Source organism: Eleutherodactylus coqui, chromosome 1 (assembly GCF_035609145.1).
Source record: "Eleutherodactylus coqui strain aEleCoq1 chromosome 1, aEleCoq1.hap1, whole genome shotgun sequence".
Lineage (NCBI taxonomy): Eukaryota > Metazoa > Chordata > Amphibia > Anura > Eleutherodactylidae > Eleutherodactylus > Eleutherodactylus coqui.
In genome coordinates this window covers 290,741,140-290,761,093 of record NC_089837.1, presented here as the reverse complement: position 1 = coordinate 290,761,093, position 19,954 = coordinate 290,741,140, and the positions used below count along the sequence as shown (strand labels likewise).

The 19,954-nt window shown below is 46.1% G+C and overlaps 1 protein-coding gene across 4 annotated transcripts in view; it reads left to right on the top strand.

The window, feature by feature from the left end:
* The window catches only part of RPS6KA1 (ribosomal protein S6 kinase A1), a 180,558-nt gene that overhangs the window by 121,732 nt on the left and 38,872 nt on the right, over positions 1-19,954 (top strand). For all 4 annotated transcript variants that reach the window (XM_066573002.1, XM_066573012.1, XM_066573020.1 and 1 more), the window contains 4 exons: positions 11,971-12,052; positions 16,207-16,287; positions 16,384-16,463; positions 16,628-16,734. In XM_066573002.1, the coding sequence (XP_066429099.1) occupies positions 11,971-12,052; positions 16,207-16,287; positions 16,384-16,463; positions 16,628-16,734 (350 nt within the window). The remainder of the gene's footprint in view (positions 1-11,970; positions 12,053-16,206; positions 16,288-16,383; positions 16,464-16,627; positions 16,735-19,954) is intronic.

Below are 19,954 nucleotides of genomic sequence, written 5' to 3'. Positions count from 1 at the left end.
GGGAAAATACATAATTACGGCTATAGCGTTACAGTTCACAAATTCTTTTAATAAAAAAAAGGTCCTAGATTTATGATGATCATCATATTTTTAGATTCAACCCTTATAAAACATGCTTTACATTGGCCTCAGTGTGGGTACACATCCCTTTTGTTGTTCATAGTCACTCTGAGCCTCCAGTTATGGCTGGGTCATGAATTGTCACCTACCATTCTACATTTTCTGAATGTGATAAATGGCTAATCTAGTACATCAGACAGGTGCAGATCGGTTTTAAAGGGGAGGACAGTATTTATAGAGCATCTTGAACGAAACTAGATGACAAGTCAAATTTCATTATTATCCTGTTTTATCCTTCTGGCCATACAAGATCAAAAGTACTTCTGGAACTGCTATTGGCCTTAACATAGGGTTTGTCTAGATGTCTTGATGGAAAATCCCTATTAATAAAATGCTTCCTCAAGTTGTCCGCCACCTTAGGCCTCATGTCCACTAGGAAATTCGGGCCCGCTCGGATTCTCCATTCAGAATTCCGCAGTGGGTCCCACCTTTACCGCAGACATGAGGCCTATAAATTGATAATACTCATCTGTCCGGACACTGCGGGTTCCTGTCTATCACGCTGCGGCCCAGTGAGTGTTGATGTTTTTTTTCCATGTGTTTTAGCTAGGGCTTCTTTTCAAAGGAGGGCTTATTTCAAGCCTCCTTGAAAACTGGAATAGAGCTTACTTTCAGGGGGTATGTGTATACCAAGGAAAATCTCTACCTCACCTCTTATGTGTATATACTGAAAGAATGTAAAGTACATAAAGAAGCAGCCATGGACTGCGGGGATAGAGCATGCCTTTAAGGCTAAGAAAGGCTCCACCATAGGTAATTCTGTCCTTCTCTTTTGAACCGTGTGGCGATGCGATCTCATCTTGGCTCTAAGTTTTTGTCCTGTTTACCAGGTAGAAAGACCCCCGACAGGACACTAACTTCACAGGATCAGGTACACAACATCAGACATGGAACATGAGAATGTCCCGGGGATCTTATAGTCCTGCTGTGTGTTGGGGATCCGTATCCTGTCCGTGGTCAGTATATGTGAACAGGTCTTGCAGTTCCTTACATTACAGGGAAAAGTTCCTTTTTGTGTGTCAGAGAGCAATGAACTTCTGATAAGGTTCCTCAAATTTGGAGGTTGCCTGTAACACAGAACCAAGGGGAACCAAGCTGTGAATTCTAAGTCCTTACTAGAGGTACACTATCTTTTTCTTCTCCAATACAGAGAGAAGGAAATAAACATGTATTTTTTTATTTTTTTTTTAAAACAAAAGTTTTTATGGCTTTTGAAAATGCTACATCATTCGAATGATTTCAACGTTGCAATCATGTTTTAAATCGGGGGATTACAAGATCATCAAAAATGATGTTTTCAATTCTGTTTCTTAATTTCTTCCTACTAGGCAGAAATCATCTGCTCAAGAGGTGAGCATATCTAAACCATTATACATGTTCTATTGAGACACACGGACGTCCAAAAGCTGGACAAGTCCATCATGAATCTTTTTGTGGAGGAGTAGATGACCCTGCATTCATAATCACAAATTAATGGCCACTGGAGAGAAGGGGGGATAAATTCACCCAATATATTTGTCAATTTCTGTTTGTTTGGAACATCACACACAAACGGTACGACCGATTGACATGACATTTTGCACACTGTATAATCTGGACCCAGAGAAGGTCATAGGCTAAAAAAAAAATCTAAAATATTGTCTTGGCAACCTTATTTGCATATTTTTGCCTTTTTCCTTGAATTTTAATGCAACCCCCAAATTTGCTTTCACCAATGGATTCTTCGGACTCTATTTAGTATTCCTGGTTATTTCCAATAAGTAATTCCCACTGGAAGAATCAGACCTGAGCATTGACAATGATATTACCTCAGCAGTATAATATATAGCAATCAATCACAGCGCAGCTTTTAGTTACCTCAGCAGTATAATATATAGCAACCAATCACAGCGCAGCTTTTAGTTACCTCAGCAGTATAATATATAGCAACCAATCACAGCGCAGCTTTTAGTTACCTCAGCAGTATAATATATAGCAACCAATCACGGTGCAGCTCTCATTTTCCTCAGCAGTATAATATATAGCAACCAATCACGGTGCAGCTTTCATTTTACCTCAGCAGAATAACAAATGAAAGCTGAGCTATGATTGGTTGCTATTGACAACAAAAAAATGAACAATTTTACTCAAATCGAACTAGAACTGGGGATTTGTATACGACACAAACAGATTTTGTGTTTTTAGATATAAGTACCTTTCATTTTATCTCAGCACTGAGGATTAAAAGCTGTTGCCCATAGCAACCAATCACAGCACAGCTTTTATTTTGCCTCAACAGTATAACTTATGGCGAATACATTCACATAGCATTAATCGGCATAGGTGTGGTTCCACATAGTTATGCGTACGTTCTGATATTCTTCTTACTTAAAATGTCATGTTTTGTATTGCACGCCTTCTGTATCGGGTAGCCGGGATGGGTAGATACAATCTATATCCGATTTGAGTGAAATTTTGTACAAGCGTTCTTCAGCAACAGGCATAATTAAAACTCGAAAACTCACTGATTTCCCCTGTAATTTTTAATACCAACAGCAACTAATCACAGTTAAGCTCTCGTTTCTTATACTTCTGAGGTAAAATAAAATCTGTGCCGTAATTGGTTGCCATGGGCAACAGCTTTTTTAAAATTTTGGACAACTTCCATAATGGTGCGATTCTGGGCTCGTTTTTCTGTCTCACTTTGTATATTCCAGGATTGCTATTCATAAAATCGCTGTGCAACACATGAGTATATCCTCTAGGTAACTTTATTACTATATTATGATATAAAATGAATTTCAGTTGTCTGGTCATGCATAAGGAACAGACAAATGACTGGACTAATCTTCACTAGAGATGAGTAAGCGTACTCGAGCAAGTAGTGCCTTATGCGAGTACCTGCCCGCTTCGGGTGCCGGCGGGGAGTTGTGGGAGTGAGGGGAAGAGTTGCTGATATTTATCTGCAGCAGACAAGGGGGATTGGCTGGTGGAGAATACCACACCCAGCCAGCTCAATTAACCCTTACCTGTGAAGGTATGCACAAGGAAATCTCTAGAACCACAGGTCCCAGACGCACAGCCTTAAAGGGGTTGTCCCGCGGCAGCAAGTGGGTCTATACACTTCTGTATGGCCATAATAATGCACTTTGTAATATACATTGTGCATTAATTATGAGCCATACAGAAGTTATAAAAAGTTTTATACTTACCTGCTCCGTTGCTGGCGTCCTCGTCTCCATGGTGCCGACTAATTTTCGCCCTCCGATGGCCAAATTAGCCGCGCTTGCGCAGTCCGGGTCTTCTGCAGTCTTCTATGGAGCCTTTCGTGCAGGATGCCGGCTCCGTGTAGCTCCGCCCCGTCACGTGCCGATTCCAGCCAATCAGGAGGCTGGAATCGGCAATGGACCGCACAGAAGAGCTGCGGTCCACGAAGACAGAGGATCCCGGCGGCCATCTTCAGCGGTAAGTATTGAAGTCACCGGAGCGCGGGGATTAAGGTAAGCGCTCCGGTAAGCTTTCTTTACCTCCCTGCATCGGGGTTGTCTCGCGCCGACCGGGGGGGGGGGGGGGGGGGGTTGAAAAAAAAAAAAACCCGTTTCGGCGCGGGACAACCCCCTTTAACACGATCCCTATTACACCTGGAATATGCCATTGATAAAGCATACAGAATTCCTAAAGCTCGCTCTGTCCCACAGGACGTCAGTGGCTCCTTTTGAGCCATTGACGTCCTGTGGGCTGCTCCACAGGGCGTCAATGGCGCAAAACCATTTTTATCAGACCAAGAATATACTTGTAAACGAAGGAAGGTGAATAGGATCTTTTAACAGACCCATATAATGCCATAATGATTTTCCCTGATCTCTCTCCAGCAACTTTTGCACCTCCAAAGATAATTCTCATCAGTTACCTGCTCTTTGTCGTGTAAACATTAAATATAATTGGGACTTCGCTACTAAGCTTCTCATCTCAAGAAATAATAGTGCATCATATGTAGCAGCTACTGTGACGGACAGCCTGTCCCTCCTGAAGAAGTGGGACATTCCTGTTGATCAAGCTGCACCTCCTTCACCAAGTAGGGCCCCACCGCTGAAAACACCAGAAGGCTCCTCCGCTGGCAAGAATGGTCATCAGACCTAACTGATAATTACTTAAATGTTATCTTTTGGTACTTTTCTGCTAAGATACAAAAGGGCACTTTGAAAATTTGGGATGACTTAAATTTTTTGTTAAGGATTAGAGATGAGCGAACGTACTCGTTCGAGTATTAGCGTGTTCGAGATGCTCGTTACTCGTGACGAGTACCACGCGATGTTCGAGTTACTTTCACTTTCATCTCTGAGACGTTAGCGCGCTTTTCTGGCCAATAGAAAGACAGGGAAGGCATTACAACTTCCCCCTGCGACGTTCAAGCCCTATACCACCCCCCTGCAGTGAGTGGCTGGCGAGATCAGGTGTCACCCGAGTATAAAAATCGGCCCCTCCCGCGGCTCGCCACAGATGCGTTCTGACATAGAGGAGGGCAAGTGCTGTTGGTGCCGGAGCTGCTATAGGGAGAGTGTTAGGAGTATTTTAGGCTTCAAGAACCCCAACGGTCCTTCTTAGGGCCACATCTAACCGTGTGCAGTAGTGTGGAGGCTGCTTTTTGCAGTGTTGCACTTTTTTTTTTTTTTTTGTATATCGGCCGTGCAGAGCATTGCGCCCTGCAGTAATTATACATACTCCAGGGCCAGTAGTGGTGGTGAGGCAGGGACAGAAGACCTATATTTATTGAATATAGGCAGTGGGCCTTTCCAAAAACATTTGGGAAAAAAAATCTATTTGGGCTGCCTGTGACTGTCCTCAGTGTACTGGGTCTGTGCTGGGTGTAGTTGTCCTCCTAATTCATACGCAGCCAGCTAAGTGTTACAGCAGGCTTGCGCAAAATTATTTCCTGGCTCTGCTGTGCGTTCGGTAAGCGAAGTGAGCCTCCAACCACAGGCCAATAAGCGGCACATTTAATTACAGCGTTCTGTTTCTGCACTACTGGTAATACACCATGCTGAGGGGTAGGCCTATAGGACGTGGACGCGGGCGAGGACGCGGAGGCCCAAGTCAGGGTGTGAGCACAGACCGAGCCAGTGCGGTGGCCAGGGGTAGAGGCAGGGCCAGACCGAATAATCCACCAACTGTTTCCCAAAGTGCCCCCTCACGCCATGCCACCCTGCAGAGGTCAAGGTGCTCTACGGTGTGGCAGTTTTTCACAGAGACGCCTGACGACCGACTAACAGTGGTGTGCAACCTTTGTCGCGCCAAGATCAGCTGGGGAGGCACCACCACCAGCATGCGCAGGCATATGATGGCCAAGCACCCCACAAGGTGGGACGAAGGCCGTTCACCGCCTCCGGTTTGCACCACTGCCTCTCCCCCTGTGCCCCAACCTGCCACTGAGATCCAACCCCCCTCTAAGGACACAGGCACTACCGTCTCCTGCCTGCACCCACACCCTTACCTCCGCTGTCCTCGGCCCCATCCAGCAATGTCTCTCAGCGCAGCGTCCAGACGTCGTTAGCGCCACTGTTTGAGCGCAAGTACGCCGCCACGCACCCGCACGCTCAAGCCTTAAACGTGCACATTGCCAAATTGATCAGCCTGGAGATGCTGCCGTATAGGCTTGTGGAAACGGAGGCTTTCAAAAGCATGATGGCGGCGGCGGCCCCGCGCTACTCGGTTCCCAGTTGCCACTACTTTTCCCGATGTGCCGTCCCAGCCCTGCACGACCACGTCTCCCGCAACATTGTACGCGCCCTCACCAACGCGGTTACTGCCAAGGTCCACTTAACAACGGACACGTGGACAAGCACAGGCGGGCAGGGCCACTATATCTCCCTGACGGCACATTGGGTGAATTTAGTGGAGGCTGGGACAGAGTCAGAGCCTGGGACCGCTCACGTCCTACCCACCCTCAGAATTGCGGGCCCCAGCTCGGTGCTGGTATCTGCGGTGGTGTATGCTTCCTCCACTAAACCACCCTCCTCCTCCTCCAACGCAACCTCTGTCTCGCAATCAAGATGTGTCGGCAGCAGCAGCACGTCGCCAGCAGTCGGTGTCGCGCGGCGTGGCAGCACAGCGGTGGGCAAGCGTCAGCAGGCCGTGCTGAAACTACTCAGCTTAGGAGATAAGAGGCAGACCGACCGCTGGCTTGCGCCGCTGAGCCTTCAACCGGGCATGGTCGTGTGTGACAACGGCCGTAACCTGGTGGCGGCTCTGCAGCTCGGCAGCCTCACGCACGTGCCATGCCTGGCCCATGTCTTTAATTTGGTGGTTCAGTGCTTTCTGAAAAGCTACCCACACTTGTCATACCTGCTCGGAAAGGTGCGCCGGGTCAGCGCACATTTCCGCAACTCCAAGACGGACGCTGCCACCCTGCGGACCCTGCAACATCGGTTTAATCTGCCAGTGCACCGACTGCTGTGCGACATGCCCACACGGTGGAACTCTACGCTCCACATGTTGGCCAGGCTCTATGAGCAGCGTAGAGCTATAGTGGAATACCAACTCCAACATGGGCGGCGTAGTGGGAGTCAGCCTCCTCAATTCTTTACAGAAGAGTGGGCCTGGTTGGCAGACATCTGCCAGGTCCTTGGAAACTTTGAGGAGTCTACCCAGATGGTGAGCGGTGATGCTGCAATCATTAGCGTCACCATTCCTCTGCTATGCCTCTTGAGAAGTTCCCTGCAAAGCATAAAGGCAGACGCTTTGCACTCGGAAACGGAGGCGTGGGAAGAGGAGGCGTGGGAAGACAGTATGTCGCTGGATAGTCAGAGCACCCTCATGTCTATATCTCAGTGCGTTGAGGAGGAGGAGGAGGGGGTGGAGCATGAGGAGGAGGGGGAAGAGACAGCTTGGCCCACTGCTGAGGGTACACATGCTGCTTGCCTGTCATCCTTTCAGCGTGCATGGCCGGAGGAGGATCCTGAAAGTGATCTTCCTAGGGAGAACAGCCATGTGTTGCATACAGGTACCCTGGCACACATGGCTGACTTCATGTTAGGATGCCTTTCTCGTGACCCTCGCGTTACACGCATTCTAGCCACTACGGATTACTGGGTGTACACACTGCTCGACCCACGGTATAAGGAGAACCTTTCCACTCTCATTCCCGAAGAGGAAAGGGGTTCGAGAATGATGCTATAACACAGGGCGCTGGTGGACAAACTGATGGTAAACTTCCCATCCGACAGCGCTAGTGGCAGAAGGCGCAGTTCCGAGGGCCAGGTAGCAGGGGAGGCGCAGAGATCAGGCAGCAGGTACAGCGCAGGCAGGGGAACATTCTCCAAGGCCTTTGCCAGCTTTATGGCTCCCCAGCAAGACTGTGTCACCGCTCCCCAGTCAAGGCTGAGTTGGCGGGAGCACTGTAAAAGGATGGTGAGGGAGTATGTAGCCGGTCGCACGACCATCCTCGGTGACGCCTCTGCCCCCTACAACTACTGGGTGTCGAAGCTGGACACGTGGCCTGAACTCGCGCTGTATGCCCTGGAGGTGCTTGCTTGTCCTGCGGCTAGCGTCTTGTCAGAGAGGGTGTTTAGTGCGGCTGGGGGAATCATCACAGATAAGCGTACCCGCCTGTCAACCGACAGTGCCGACAGGCTTACACTCATCAAGATGAACAAAGCCTGGATTTCCCCAGACTTCTCTTCTTCACCAGCGGACAGCAGCGACACCTAAGCAATACATAGGCTGCACCCGCGGATGGAAGCATTGTTCTCTATCACCATCAAAAACGTGGACCTTTTAGCTTCATCAATCTGTGTATAATATTCATCCTCCTCCTCCTGCTCCTCCTCCTGAAACCTGACGTAATCACGCCGAACAGGCAATTTTTCTTAGGCCCACAAGGCTCAGTCATATAATTTTTGTAAACAATTTTTATACGTTTCAATGCTCATTAAAGCGTTGAAACTTTCACCTGAACCAATTTTTATTTTAACTGGGCTGCCTCCAGGCCTAGTTACCAATTAAGCCACATTAACCAATTCACCAATTTTTTGGGGCCCTCGCCTACAGTGTAATCCAATTAACTTTTTGCCCACCTGCATTACAGCTGACGTTACATCAGCTGTGCTGGGCACTGCAATGGGATATATTTATGTACCGCCGGTGGGTTCCAGGGAGCCACCCATGCTGTGGGTGCACACGGAATTCCCATTGCGGAGTTGTACCTGCCTGTGACTATTTATTTAAAAAAAACGCGGTCTGACTGGGGCATGCAGACACCTTGACAGAATGAATAGTGTGTGGCACATAGGTTCCCCATTGTTATGCCCACGTGTGCAGCTCCTGATGGCGGTGGCACAGGATTATATTTCTCATTGCTTCTGTACAGCATTGTGGGCTATCGCCCCGCCCCTTTTAAAGAGGGTCGCTGCCTAGCCGTGCCAACCCTCTGCAGTGTGTGCCTGTGGTTCCTCCTCCTGGCAGACGCACCTATAAATAGACATGAGGGTGGCGTGGCATGAGTGCAGCTGAAGGCTGCGCAGGGACACTTTGGTGTGCGCTGTGGACACTGCGTCGTGCGGGGGGGTGGGGGGTTGGGCAGCATGTAACCCAGGAGAAGTGGCAGCGGAGTGTCATGAAGGCAGTGATTGTGCTTTGTTGGAGGTAGTGTGGTGCTTAGCTAAGGTATGCATTGCGAATGAGGGCTTTTCAGAAGTAAAAATTGTTGGGAGGGGGGGGCACTCTTGCCGCTATTGTGGCTTAATAGTGGGACCTGGGAACTTGAGATGCAGCCCAACATGTAGCCCCTCGCCTGCCCTATCCATTGCTGTGTCGTTCCCATCACTTTCTTGAATTGCCCAGATTTTCACAAATGGAAACCTTAGCGAGCATCGGCGATATACAAAAATGCTCGGGTCGCCCATTGACTTCAATGGGGTTCGTTACTCAAAACGAACCCTCGAGCATCGCGATAATTTCGTCCCGAGTAACGAGCACCCGAGCATTTTGGTGCTCGCTCATCTCTATTAAGGATCCAACTCTGAACTCCACTTCTGGATCCAGATTATCTACTCCTATAGTCCCGCTTTTGCAGAGAGGAACTGTATGATGTTTGGCACGGTCTTCATGTCTTTTTATCTTAAATCAATTCTTGAATAGGAAGAATGAGGCAGTTTCCCTTGGATGTCAGAGGACTGAGGGAAGTTATACAGACCGAGATTGGAACCATCACTTGATTGGATCTTGTTTGTGTCTTTATCACTACACAATAATTTTCCCTATTCTCCTTCCTTCCCTTGGGGACTGAATATATTCTTTTCCACCCAGAACACTAATCAGAATTGTTTACCATATAACTTTCAGTCAGTTTCTAGCATCTTCTCAGTGTGGATTGTCCACAAAGCCTATATGAGAGGTTCACTTATAAAATACTGTTCTAGGGCTAAAAGAGGAAGAATTAACTACCCTGACCTCTCAATTTTAATACTATTTTGACTCCCTAAATAATGCTAATCCCACATGTCATAGAACAGAAGAGATATTTAGGTCGCGGGCCAAGCTTCAGAGTCTTTTGGCGGTAAAAGGTGATATAGTTCAAGAAACGAATATACAATTTTACGCACATAACTGTACTGGGGTACTATTGAGCAAACAACTCTATCTTTAAAGTCTCTAAGGAAAGGATTAGATATCTTTTAGACTGGCAGGCATAAAATTACTAATTTCCCTCCCTCCCCCCCCCCCCCCCCCAAAAAAAAATAAATAAATAAAAAAAATTGTGAATACATTTGCTGCATATTTATACCTTTTTATAATCGAAGAGAAAATACAAATGCCCATCAACCCCAATTGAGAGAAGTTTCAAATTTTCTCCAGAACAATCATTCAATTGGCCTCTTTCTAGACCGATCTCTAGGTTTGAAGTTCTAGAAGCCATCAAAACATTGTGAACTATGAGAACAAGACTTTAAACATCAATTCTAACTGGAGGAATGGAGGATGGCTCGGTCTTGTACTAAAGTTTCACATGGAATCTGGCATTGTGTTGATATCGAACTCCTGCTAGACTCCCCACAAGGAACAATTCTATCCTTGAAACATGGAGGGGTGTGTGGCCTCAAGGGTACCTGCTTTTATATGTGGTGGTCCTGCCCTGGTTTTTGATTTTTTATACTGTATCACATTATTTTGTGGCTTCAGACCTGACCATCTCTTTGCATTTTGTCTACAGAAACAGAGATGAGGCCAGATAATACATAATACTCACCTTTCCGGATACTGCAAGGCTCTCCTACGTGCAGACCAGATTTTCTTGCTTCTGCTCGGTGGATCCACATGCCCTGTGCCGCCTTTTTTTTTTTTTTTTTTAAACTACTGCTTTCCCGCAGTCCACGGCACGGACGCACTGATAGCTGCGTCTTTGCCACGGAACCGGACTACTTCCTTTGGTTTCAGTGGAACCTGTGGGAGCTCTCAATGTGGGAAAACCGCACAAAAATGGAGCATGCTGCGGTTGTTTTCCCGCGCGTGCAATCAGCCCAACAAATCCCTATGGGTGCGGATCGCATATGTGACTACATAAAAAACCGATGAATTTCAATTCTAGTATTTTGTCCAGCACATCTTACCGTTTTGCTGCTGATCTATGAGTGCTAGTGATATTTCTTTCTCCCTAAATATTTTATTGAAAATTCTTCTGTCAGATTCACATAGCTGTAATTCCATCATGTTGTCGTACCCATATGATGTCTGTAATGTTCTAGTCACATTATGCTCAGTAAAACCGCTGGAAAAGCAGGAGCAATGTTTGGGGTTGCAGCTGTAATAAGGCTGTCTGACACTCTACTTGCCTAAGGAGGCGATCTCCGTTCATGTTGACCAGTTTCAGTTATAGATAGTTTTAAGTGTATATGATGCTTCTCTATGGGGAAACCCTACAGAAATATTTCAGAAGTGTGACGTCCTGAGCGCCACCTGACTTCACCTGATGGTACAAATTAAAACAATATTTTTTAAGAGCAATCTTGGGCTATGTCACACTTGTCGGAAACTTTATCTCCATTTCCATCAGCCTTGACAGGAAGAATAGCACAGTATGCAAAACAATGGGCAGCACAATGGAGCCAAGCAATACCACAGAATGCTCTGAGCCGTGCACTTTTGACAGAACATTCTGTGCCTTGAGCATTAACAGTGATTTCAGAAAGTACCTTTCATTTATGAATTGATCTGATCCTCATTTATTTTTGCAAGAGTATTTATATATAGAGAAATGTATGAGGTATACCAGGTTTATTCATCTATACATACTTGCTTTAGGCCTCACTCTTATGGCCGTATGTGTAAAATGCTGTGTGGATCCATCGAAGAGCCGGCTATCTCTGCATACGTCAGTGATGGTGCACTGCGCATGACAGCGTACCTCATGTACACACGGTCTTGCGCAGTAACTTTTTTTAAATTCCCCCGCCCTGTCTCATAGTGGCATTGCATATGCAACGTCACCCATACGCAATGTATTGCGTATGGACAGCGTTGCATGCTCTGCTCATAGAATAGAAAAGGGCTGTTCCTGCATGATACACGGTGAAGTAGAGCGCACACTGATCTTTTTCACGCACACATCTACACGCAATGTTTACACGCTAATGTGAACAGAACAATGAAAATCCATGTACTTACATTGACTGCATTCACTGCTTATCATGTGGCTGTGCATTGCATAATTTATAGGCGGTGAAATCGTGGTCCTGTGGATGAACCCTTAGTGGGATGATTGACTCTTGTTTCTTATTGGTAACTAGAGCAAAGTCTAGTATGCAGTTCTTATATTAAAATCAAACCCTGGCATATGAGCTTTACACATTTTGTTTTTTTGTTTTTTTCCCTCTACAGGTATTTCTGGTTCGGAAAATCACCCCTCCTGACAACAACCATCTGTATGCAATGAAAGTGCTCAAGAAAGCTACACTTAAAGGTGGATTTCTTTTATGCAGTACAATCATTAAAGTGGTTATCTAGGAAACGTTTTTTTTTTTTTTTGCAAAGCTGCTCACTGCGGTGGATCTACAGCAGATAAGCTGCTCCCTTTCGGCCAGTGTCTGGTCCATACTCCCTGCTGCAGCGAGCCAGCGGTGACATCACCTACAGCAGGGACATTTGACCTCTGTAGTCCCTGCTGCAGTGAGCCAGCAATGACATCACCTGCAACAGGGACATGTGACCTCTGTAGCGTATCACTGGCTCACTGTACCTGCTGCTGTCACATGTCTAATTGTCGGGAGGTCATCTCTGCTGTAGCTGTAAGTAGTGAGCAGGGGCAGTGCCAGCTCCAGGTTTATGCGATTCCTTGGGTGATAGCATCTGAGTGGGCTCATTTGTGGTGTCATGACACACATGGCAGCAAAACTGCATGCATTACAGATATTACCAAAGATTTCACTTACTAAATCGTAGAAAAATAGACACCTAAGCTGAAGCCAGGCGCTGGTGTAAAGGCCCATTTATACGAGACAAATGTCGGGCAAACTATGCCAGATACTCGTCCCTGCACATACTAGCACCCGTGTTGCTGCACGTAGCTAGTGTCGTTGGCTCACAGTGGGGCAGCTGCAGGAGATTTCTCTCCTTGCGCTCCCCCACCCCTCTCCATTGACTTAGCATAGCGACCATTGAATACTGAACGGCCGCTATTTACACTGAGCGATCAGCTCATCGTCCATCGTTTATGCTGCAGAAACATGTCTAACGGGCCTTAAGAGGCTAGTGTTGCCGCATTGCTCCTTAAAGTACAGGCCCTGCTGCTGTGACTGGCAACTCTGGCTATAAGGAGTAAGCCTCACCCATTCCTGTCCAGGACCTAACTGGGAAGAGGAGAGAGGAGGATGCAGGTGCTTTTAGGTGCCATGACAGTCCCCTCCGCTGGCCAAGGAGACATCCGGGGAGAAGGAAGAGTGCATGGAGGCACTGGTGTAAACCCCACCCCAGCCTGTGAGGTAGCTGGTTGGGGTAAGTAGGAAGGACTGCAGCAAGCGCTCAGAAGCACTGAAGAGCTCCCATTGTGATTTGCCACTAGGCAGCTCAGTCATTCACGTCCCCCTGTCTCCAGGCACAGTGAGCCCTGCTTGCTGGGTATTGACATTGTCCCTGGTGGGAGGGCTGTGGTGGAACTGGAGGAGCAAGAAATCAAGCAAGATGGGTATGGCTTATTTTGTTCCACCACAGTTTGCAGCTTTCCAAACTTCTTTTGCATAAACCCATTTTTTTTTTTATTCCTGCCCCCCTCACCTGACTGCTTGGATTTGAAATGACCCTTTGGTCCTGGAACAAATTTTGTGCCTTGCTTTGGAGGGTCACTTTAAAATAACCCAGAACAATGTTTATCTATACTGGTTAAGCAGTTGCCCATAGCAACTAATCAGATGTCTTACATTTTAAAAAAGACCTCTGGAAAATGAATAGAATCTCTTTACTTTTGGGCAATCTTGCATTTTTCTTTTGTTCCAGTTTTGATAACTCTTAGGCCTCATGTCCACGGGGAAAATCGGGCCCGCTACGGATTCTACATGTAGAATCTGCAGCGGGTCCCTCCTGCCCCGCGGACATGAGCGCCGAAAATACAAATAAATGAGAATAAACTTACCTCCGATCCGCTCCGTTTCTTCTCTTCGCGGCGGCGTCATCTTCTCTCGTCGCGGCCGGATCTTCATTCTTCGGCTCGGCGGATGTGCACGATGACGTCGGTGACGTGCCCCGCGCATGCGCCGGGCTGAAGCAAAATGATCCGGCCGCGGCTGAGAGAAGATGGCACGGCGCCGAAGAGAAGAAACGGAGCGGGTAAGTAAAATATGATTTTTGTGTCCCGCGGATCCGGACGGCTTCCATAGGCTTCAATAGAAGCCCGCGGGAGACCCGCATGAAAATGGAGCATGGTCCAGATTTTTTCATGCTCCATTTTTTTTTAAATCACTTTTATTGACGATCCGCGGGTATTTATCTACCCGCGGGTGGTCAATGCATCCCTATGGGGTGCGGATCCGCGCGCGGGAGAAGAGTTAAAATCCGCTGCGGATTTTAATTCTTCTTTTCCCTGTGGACATGAGCCCTTAACCGTTGACTTTTGGGAAGATTTATTTCACAAAATATATTGTTTAAAGTTAAATTAGCCTACCCTTTACATAATTTATTTTTACACTTCTTCTTTAAAAATGTTTCTATCCCTAGATATTCCAGGAGTATTAGAATAGCGCCACCTGCTGTTTCTATTTTGTCCACCTCATTAATTGTTCCAAGTTGGTCACACCAGCTCAGTTTTGCTTCCTTCCCCATTGGGTATGTGGCGCAGCTACTACTAAAGTTACATCATCTCTGATGTCAGAAGAGATACTGAACAAGTCAGAGATTGGTACTGCAAAGAAGCAAGGCTGAGTAGTATGACCACCTTCATATCAGAAAGGCTCCTCAATATAAACTGCAGGTGGAGTTTCTCTAACATTATTCCTGGAATGTCTGGGGATAGAAACATTTTTTAAATAAGTTTAAATATGAAAAAAGTTTAGAATTTTATGTATGTGCTGGATTTGACTAGAAACTATAATTGGATAAGCTCTGGGCCATGAAGTTGCACGCCACCCTTAAAGGTGTATTCCTGTCTCAGCACTTCCTGTTTGAGATGAGAAACTCATGGCTGGTTTCCCGAACATCACTGTCTCCGTAACTCCCACTGAAGTGACTGGGTGTTACGGAACCTGTGAAGCACAGCATGCTATGCTGTTTGTGTAACTCCTGTGCTCCAAAAACAGCATAGCGTGCCTTGATACACCTTTTCCGTAACACCCACTCACTCCAGTGGGAGTTGCGGAGACAAAGTAAGGCCTAATGCCCATGAACTGATAATCGCAGCGGAATTCATTGCCTGTGCCCGCAGCGAATTCTACAGCAATGTCCTTCCTTAGACATGCCATGTTAAGATTCTTCCCTGCCCCTGAACGGAAATCAACTGCAATTTTCCGCTTGCGGGGAAGAATCGCAGCATGGACAGCTTGCATTGCAGTCAATGGAAGCCGTCCGTCCCACAGCGAGTCACCGAGTTATCGCCAGCGTAACAACAGCGCCATGCCCTGCACTGCGATGCTCATGCGCGCCAGCGCAGGCAGTCACCACGGATCCTGACAGGCGAGTATAGGGTCTCTGGCCGGCACCGGGTTTGATTCCGCTTCAAAATTTCGCAGTCTGAATCTAACCCTGCCGTGGGTTTGAGGCCTAAGGCCTCATGTCCACAGGGAAAATCAGGCCGCTACGGATTCTCCATGGAGAATCCGTAGCGGGTCTCTCCTGCCCCGCGGACATGAACGCTTAAAATAAGAATTAACTCGCCTCTCGCACGCTCTGGATCTTCCCTTTGCCGCGGCTTCATCTTCTCTCCGTCGCAGCCAGATCTTCTTTCTTCGGCCCGGCGGATGTGCATGGCACGTCGGTTGCGCGCCGCGCGCATGCGCCGGCCTGAAGAAGAAAGATCCGTCCGCGACTGAGAGAAGATGAAGCTGCGGCGAAGGGAAGATCCGGAGCAGGTGAGTATATTCTTATTTTAGGTCTCCCACGGATCCGGATGGCTTCCATAGGCTTCAATAGAAGTCTGCGGGAGCCGTCTCCGCAGAAGACCCATGCTCCATTTTTTTTTTTTTTTTTTAAATCACTTTTATTGACCATCCGCGGGTATTTATATACCCGCGGGTGGTCAATGCATCCCTATGGGGTGCGGATCCGCGGGCGGGAGAAGAGTTAAAATCCGCTGCGGATTTTAATTCTTCTTTTGCCCGTGGATATGAGGCCTAAGGCTGCTAACTCTGCTGTTTCTGTAACACCCAGTGAGGTTGAAAAATCAACTGCGGATTTCTCATCTCAACCAGGAAGTGCAGAGATGGGTATACTCCTTTTACAAGAATGCTGTAAACCCTGCATGTACACTATTTACAAGCACAATCACCAGCTTGAATGGATGTAGCCAGTTTAGGTTCTATTGCAGTTCAGCAGTCATTATGTGCACCACAAAATCATTATCGGGGCTTTCTAGTTGCTGATAAAATGTACAGGTAGTGGTTCCTACTAAATTTTTCTCTTCCATCTTTTCAGTGCGAGATCGAGTAAGAACGAAGATGGAGAGGGATATTCTGGCTGATGTTAATCATCCATTTGTTGTCAGGCTCCATTATGGTAAAATCGCTCAATGAAATTATTTCCTGTTTTTTTTCAATGATTCCTTTTGCTGCTGCATAAGCATGATTTGAAATTTATGTCCTTTGGTTACAGCATTTCAAACGGAGGGGAAACTTTACTTGATCTTAGACTTCTTACGCGGTGGAGATCTCTTTACACGTCTTTCAAAGGAGGTCAGTGCAGAAGCTGCATGTCTGCCCCGTAGCTCAAAACCATTCACCAAGAACTATTCTTCCCTGAACCTTATGCTCATTCCTGTTGCAATATCTTCAATACCAAGAGATGTAAAGCATACAACCTGTTTCAATCTTGTCTTGCGTGTTTATTTTTATTGTAGGTAATGTTTACTGAGGAGGATGTAAAGTTTTACCTGGCTGAATTGGCTTTGGGTTTGGATCACTTACACAGCCTTGGAATCATTTACCGTGATCTAAAACCTGAAAAGTATGTACCTCCAATACTTGCTCATCCATCTGTTTAGGACACACGACAAACAGAAGTGGTGGTCTAAATATGTTGTCTAACGGTGACCGAGGATCTGGAGATCTGAGGCCTCTCTCACACAGGGCGTTTGCAAAAACGCTGCATTTACAGCGTTTTCAGCACAGCTGAAAACGCAGCCCATTCATTTTAATGGGAGACACAATGCTGAAAACGGCCAAGAATAGAACATGTAGCGCTTTTCAATGCAGCGTTTTCAGCTTTGTGTGAGCAGCCCCATTGAAATGAATGGGAGCCTTGTACAGTGCTGAAAACGCAGCGCTAAACGCTGTACAAAAGCGCCTTTTGTGAGAGAGGCCTAAATCAGACAAACTAGAATCTGTTTTGCTTGGATACTTTGAATATATAATGGTGTGGCATGTTGCGGTGTCATGTGATACTAAGGGGCAGAACAACGTTTTCTTTAATCCAGGAAAGACAGGCACATGTTTAACCCCTTAGTGACAGCCCTATCGTAAAACTACGTCCTGCTGTTGCAGGACGTGTATGGAGGGATGTAGCGGCGCTATCTCCCTCCATACAGCACGGGCATCAGCTGTTTATTACAGCTGACACCCGCGGGGCAATAGGTGCGCTCGGCCATTAACCCTTTAAATGCCGCTGTCAATTCTGACGGCGGCATTTAAATCCCCCGAACGTTGTTCGGGGGTCCCGCACGGCCCCTCCGCGGTGAGATCGGGGGAGCCGTGCAGGTGTCATGGCAGCCGGGGGCCTAATGAATGGCCCCAGGGCTGCCTTAGCAGACTGCCTATCAAGCCATCCACACAGGGTGGCTTGAAAGACTGCCTGTAAAAAAGCAGTATGACGTAATGCTATAGCATTACGTCATACTGCAGGAGCGATCAAAGCATCGCATGTTAAAGTCCCCCAGGGGGACTTCAAAGTAATGTAAAAAAAATAATCAATAAAGTTTTTTTAATTGTTAAAAAAAGTTATAAAAGTTTAAATCACCCCTCTTTTGCCATATCCATTATTAAAAAATCAAAATCATAAAATAAAAATATGTATTTGATATCGCCGCTTCCGTAAAAGTCTGATCTATCAAAGTAGTGCATTATTTTTCCTGCATGGTGAAGGTCGTCTGAAAAAAAAAAATAAAGAACACCAGAAATACACTTTTTTAGTTACCCTGTCTCCCAGAAAAAACGCAATAAAAAGCGATCAAAAAGTCGTATGTATTCCAAATTGATACTATCGGAAACTTCAGGACATCCCGCAAAAAATGAGCCCTTGCTCAACTACGTCGACGAAAAAATAAAAAAAAGGTATTGCGCGCACAAAATGACCGCAGAAAATAATTGAAAAAAATTAAATATCTTAAAAAAAAAAAGTACTACAGCAAAAAAAATACTATACAAGTTTGGTATCGTAGTAATCGTACTGACCCATAGAATAAAAATATCAGGTCGTTTTTGTTGCGATTTGTGTGCTGTAGAAACAGGACGCACCGAAAGATGGTGGAATGTCGTTTTTTTTCCCATTTCTCTCCGCTAAGAATTTTTAAAACGTTTTTCAGTAAATGATATGGTACAATAAATAGTGCCATTGAAAAATACAACTCATCCCGCAAAAAACAAGCCCACATACAGCGACGTCGATGGATAAATTAAGGAGCTACGCTTTTTTTAAAAGGGAGTAGGAAAAAACAAAAATGGAAAAAAGCAAAAAAGCTCTGTCACTAAGGGGTTAAAGGTATATTCATTTGCAGCAGATTTGTTGCAGAATTTTCCAGGACTTCTATTCATGTGAATGAGGCTTAGACAAATTCATGCATGTGCTGCAAAATCAACCTTGTACAGTTGTATAGAATGGATTTTGGAGTCGCAGAAATTTCTGCAATGTAATGTGTAAATATTGCTTAAGAGCATCAAATTTATCTTCCATACAGCAACATACATGTGGTTTTTATTGACCAAAATCTGTTAGGGGACACGTATGAATTTGGCCTGGCTTCTGGATGATTTCCTCTGAGCTGGAAACAAAAATTCTGGAACCACCAGATCCTGCACATGACAGATCTTGGCAGCTCCTAACAGACCCCATTTATTCTAATTGGGATCATCCAGCTGCCGGCATACCAGCCAGAATTTGACCAGATTAAATAGCGCAGCTTGCTGTGCTGTTTTGCTGGGATTTTGTCCTGGTTCTGTGTTGGAGGCTCCGAATGAAGCCTACGACACAGATGTGAAATGTAGCCCGAACACAAATGGTGCACCAGTTAGTAATTCACATTTCAATCTTTGTGTTATCAGCATTGCCTTCTCTTTAAAGACAACCTGTTAACTTGTCCAAATGGCAACCATCATGTTGTGGAGCAGGAGGAGCTAAGACAGTTGATATACAGTCTTGTGGAAAGAGTCAGTATAACTTATATTTTATTCATTTCATTCTCGGATTATTCTTAGCGTAAAGATCCATTGGGTGGTCCTATCAGTGACTGACAGCTGTGTATGACTCTGCATAGAGAAATGGTTATCGCTGATATGACTTCCCACTGGACCTCTAATCATAGAATAAGCAGAGATGTAAATGCATAAAATTCAAGTTCTATTAAATCTGTTTCCACAAAACTATACACAGTCTGCTCCGCTCTCCCTGCTCTATATCATGATGTCTGCATATTCAATGTTACAAGTTCCCCTTGCTTCAGACCCACAATACTGGATCGCCCAAGGGGTACAAACAATAAAAGACTTATATATAGACGGAATACTCCCCACTTTTACACAACTGCGAGATAGACTACAGGCCCCACACCTCCAACTGTTCAGATTCTTTCAGTTAAGACATGCACTTAACTCCCAATTTCCCCCCCCCCCCTTCGGCCCGCATATCTAAATTCCCCACAATAGGCATTCTCAAATCCCAAGGACCCAAAGGCCTAATATCAGCTTTATACACACATCTCCTCTCAGCTAAAATAGATCCTAACCCCCCCCCCCCCCCCCCCAGCATATGATAAATGGAAACTTGCCATTGCTTCCCTTACACCTGAGGAATGGCAGGATGTTTCTGAATCCCACCTGTCAGTATCACCAGCCGTAAATAACAAGCTAATCCAACTATACATTATACACCAAGCCTACCTCACTCCCAATCGACTACACAAAATGCGCAATACGACCTCGGATTCATGCCAGAGATGCCGCCAACCAAGGGCGGA